A 4,326-nucleotide genomic window follows, 5' to 3' on the forward strand; every position below is an offset into this window, starting at 1 on the left:
GGGGGGGACAATCCTTCCTTGCCTGCTCTGGCTGCAGAAGGTTACCTTGAGCAGCTCTGAGTGTCCCTGACCCCCCCCGCAGGTGATGGGGTTGCAGCTCCGTGCCCAGAGCTGACTCACCAGCTGCCATCCCCCCCCAAAAAGAGGGGCTGAGCCAGCCCCACGCGTGGCAGAGGGGACTGTCACCCCCTCCCCAAGCACCGCTGCCCCCAGCCCCTGCAGCAAAGCAGCCCTGCACGGTGCCACCCAGGTGGGACCCCCCCTCCACGCTCCAGGGGCTCTCTGTAGCCTAGGGAGGGGGGGGCTTTGACGCTCAGGTCCCTCCAAGCAGGGCTGCTCCCCCCCCATCTTCCTCCTCCTCCCGCACTTGGCTGAAGGGCCACTAGATGGTGGTAAGTACCTGCTGACTGCAGCCTTCTCGGGGAGGGTGCCCAAACCCCCTGGGCTGGGCCAGAAACACCCCCCCAGCCCCGGTAGCCACCTCTGGGGCTCTCAGTGCCAAAGCAGGAGCATCGCCCACGGGGTGAGCCCGGGCATCGGTCAAATGGCTGGACCAAAGCACAGCTGGGCAGATGTTTGGAAGCCAGGAGGGACCAGGGGGACCCCACAGGCCCAGAGCTCACCTTGGCAGGGCACGAGCTGGGCTCAAATCCTTCTGGTGCTCCCAAAATGCTCTTCCAGCCCCAGGTCTCCACACCCTGAGCAGCTGTGGGAGCCTGTGCCAGGGCAGGAGGCACCCGTGTGCCCAGAGAGAGAAACCCTCCCTCTGCTCTGCCCCTTGGCGCGATGCTCGCCTCTCCCCCATCTCCATTTCCCCCTCCATGAGCATCTCACAAGGAATAGTTCCTTCTGGAGGCAGCTGCAGGGCCAGCATCCATCCCTCCAGCATCGTTTCTGGGAGCTTGTTGGGATCCTGGCAAGAGGGAACCAGTGCTTTGGTCCAGGATGCGAAAAGGACCAGGGGTTGGGACTGGCTGGATGCATCTGCCCCAGCCCTAAGTACAGAAAATGGCTGTTTGCACCCCGTTACCAGCCCCGATGCTGGAGAATCAGGAGGCCTGATCCTGCCCCAGGCTCCCCCAGGGTGCCTGGGCTGAGACCCTCCTGCTCTGCTGGCAGAGGGGCTGGGGAGAGGGGATGGGAGGTGGGCACAGGATGCTTTGGCCGAGCAGGGGGTGCTCCAGCCCCAGGTCAGCTCAGGAGCCCCCCCACCCTTGCTGGGGGTGTTGCATCAGGGATGGGGGGGTGGAAAGCACCAGGGTTTGTTTGCAGAGACTTGGGAGGCAGCCTTCGCTGGGGGGGGGTGGTGGTGGTGATGAGGATGGTGAGGATGCGCTGTCTGGAGAGCCTGGAGAGCTTCCAAGCGGCGAGGCTGCTTCTCTGGCAGGCAGGGGGGAGGAGAGAGACGTGCCAGGCTGCGAGGGCTCCCCAAGCACCGCTGCCCCCAGCCCCTGCAGCAAAGCAGCCCTGCACGGTGCCACCCAGGTGGGACCCCCCCTCCACGCTCCAGGGGCTCTCTGTAGCCTAGGGAGGGGGGGGCTTTGACGCTCAGGTCCCTCCAAGCAGGGCTGCTCCCCCCCCAGCCACGGCCAGGGCTGCCTCTGAGTCACTGTTTTCCCGACAGCTTTGCAAAGCTGATCAACACCACTAAAAATAATTCCTGCCTGGCTCGGGAGGAGGCTGTAGCCCCGAGGGGGAAGGATGGGCACCGTGGGGGCCCTCCCTGCGAGGGGGCAGGGGATATGGGGGTGGTGGAAGGGGGCCACAGCCCTCACTCCAGCATCCCCAGGGGCTGCCCTTTCCAAATCCGCCTTCGGAGGGAAGCCCTGGGGGTGGCTGGCTCCTGGCAGGGCATCAAGAGAAGGGCATGGCCGTGCCAGGCCAAGCTGGCAGTGCCAACCCTGCTGGGGGACCACGGGAAGCCCCGGAGGGAGAGGGGGTGCAGGACATGGCCCCCACGGAGGGCACGGTGCCTGCAGGAGGCACAGGCAAAGGCCATGCGTGGGCGAGGGCACGCGTGGGCGCAGGAGCGGGTCCGTGGGCACAGCTGGCCTCACAGCTGCGCCATTTGGAGCCGCACGCTCATGAATATACATGAATATGCATGAGGGAGGGAGGGGGGGCAGCCAATGGCAGCGGGGCTCCGGCGCGCCAGCAGCTGCCAGCCTTTGCAATGAACTTCTCCTGACATTTTGGATGCGCCTCGTCGGGTTTCCAACCCTCCCTTCCCCTCCCTGGTCTGTCCTGGCCCCCCACATCAGGCTGAGACCCCCCCAAACCCACTTTGGGGTCAAGGTGGGACCCCTCAGCCCTGCATGTCCCCTGCCACCACCCTGAGGGCTGTCCCCAGCATCCCCTGCTGGCCCCAGGGGACCTCTCTGCTGCCCAGGGCAGGGTCACCCTGATGGTTCCAGCAGCTCCAGCCCCACGGTGAGAGGTGCAATAACCCCCTTTTCCCCCCCCCCCAAAGCCATCTCTCTGCAATTAGCTCAGCCTCGGCTCAGCTCCCTCCGCCCACGCAGCGAGGACACACGTTGCCAGCAACCAGTTAAGTCTCTTCTACTTCATTTTTATTTCCAGTCAGAGCACGTCGGCTCTGCCTTCACCAGTGCTGAGGGGCTGGGGGGGGGGGGAAACACACAAAAAAGGTGCAGGAGAGCACAGGGAGAGGCATCAGGAGTAACCAGAGCCCAAACGCTGCCCAACACCGACCCTGAGGCAGCCACATGCTCCTTTTTTCTGAGCAAAAAATGGATCTCACAGCCCCTGGCCTTGAGACCCCCCCGTTCCCCCCTGTGCTTGGCAAGTGGGGTGTGAGGAAGGAGCCCATCTGGAAGGGACAACACCTCAAAAGGGACAGGGGGGACAAACTGCCCCCCGCTCTGGCCTCCCCACTGACTCATTCCCCTGCCCCACGCTCCCCCCTGGGGGGGAAAAGCTCATTTTCTGTTCATCCCAGCTGCAGGTGGGCGAGCTGTGCCAGGAGGCCCAGGTGTGGCTACGGTGGCTACGGCATCCACCCCCCCACGTGTGGGCTCCAGCTCATTGCAGCTGAGCCCCCCCTCCCCAGGAGCCCCACAGCACGGCCGTTAACGGGGAACCGCAGCCTCCCCAGCGCGGTGGGGGACACGGGGGGACCACAGAGACCAACCCCCGGGGCCATCCCAGCCCCTGCTCCCAGCCTGCAGCTCCACCAAGGGAAATCTTCCTCCGTGGTGCTGGATGTGAGCCACCGTGTCACCCCCCCACCCCGCCCGAGGCCAGGGACATGCCAAAAACCCAGGGCCTCGTCGACGCCGCAACCTAATGAAGCCCCGCTACTGCTCCAGTCAGTGAGCAAAGGCCACAGGAACAACAAACACGGGTTTCACTAACCACTAGGTCTCCTCTCCAAAGAGAAGAGCGATAGGAACGCGCCGCCTGGGACATCAAGGACAGTGGAGAGTCAGCAGGGAGGGAGCACGTGAGCCCCGGACACGGCAGAGCCCGGGGACAAGGCCGTGTTCCCAGTCCCACCACCCGGCCGTCCCTGCGGCTCGGCAGCGGTTCCCTCTTCCAGCGAGGGCTGCGGGGGCTGGGGGAGGCAGGGCAGGTCCCTACAGCCGTTTCACTGCGTGTCCTGCCGTCCGCCCAGGGGCTCAGAGGGCTCGTCAGGACTGTCCGAGTGCGCGTCGTCCATCCCGAAGTCGCTCCAGTACGGGAAGGTCTCCAGGCAGCTGGGACCCTGCGGGTTCCCCAGGGCGGCACCGCTGGAACGAGAGAAGGGATGAGAGGGGAGAAGGGAAGATGCAGGGCCTGAGCTGCTCCCATGTCTCCACATCACCCCGCTGTCCCCTCAGCTCCCAGGCACCGCTCGCACGCAGCCCACGGCAGGGAAGGGGGGACACGGCCCCCAGGGAGAGGCAGACGGGGCTGGCAGCCCAGAGGGACGCACGGAGCCGCAGTGCCCGGGTACCTACCCCTCAGCCTGGGCTGCCACGCTCCTGCAAACCCCTTCCTTAAACCAGAAGGGGCTTTATTTAAAACCAGGTCTCTCGCTGGGCTCCAGACACCTCTTTCTTCCTGCTAGTTGGAAAGCAAGAGGAAGAAACGCGGGCACCGGGTGGTGCAGAAGGGCAGATAAACACCTCCTTGGAGGGGCAGGGGGACACCGAGCTGCCACGGGACTCAAACACGCAGCTGATGGCTGTGCTGGTTCAGCTTCTCGCAGGGAGCTGCAGCAGTAGCAAATTGAGGATGTCCCTCCTCTCCCACCAAGCTCAGCTGCCTCCCCAGGGGCAGAAAACCCTCAACTGGCAGCAGGGGAGGCAGCCCCCCCCCCCCCCC

The 4,326-nt window shown here is 65.0% G+C and overlaps 1 protein-coding gene across 3 annotated transcripts in view; it reads right to left on the reverse strand.

Moving 5' to 3' along the window:
• Window positions 1-2,562: 2,562 nt before the first annotated feature.
• SNX11 (sorting nexin 11) overlaps window positions 2,563-4,326 on the reverse strand; it is a 7,396-nt gene continuing 5,632 nt past the window's right edge. For 2 of the 3 annotated variants that reach the window (XM_014958912.1, XM_014958913.1), the window contains exon 7: window positions 2,563-3,749. In XM_014958912.1, the coding sequence (XP_014814398.1) occupies window positions 3,608-3,749 (142 nt within the window). In that variant the 3' untranslated portion in view covers window positions 2,563-3,607. Of the gene's footprint in view, window positions 3,750-3,959; window positions 4,066-4,326 lie in introns of all 3 variants that reach the window. The other variant, XR_001413845.1, reaches the window with a different exon arrangement.

This window comes from Calidris pugnax, unplaced genomic scaffold (assembly GCF_001431845.1).
Source record: "Calidris pugnax isolate Ruff unplaced genomic scaffold, ASM143184v1 scaffold335, whole genome shotgun sequence".
In the NCBI taxonomy this organism is placed as follows: domain Eukaryota; kingdom Metazoa; phylum Chordata; class Aves; order Charadriiformes; family Scolopacidae; genus Calidris; species Calidris pugnax.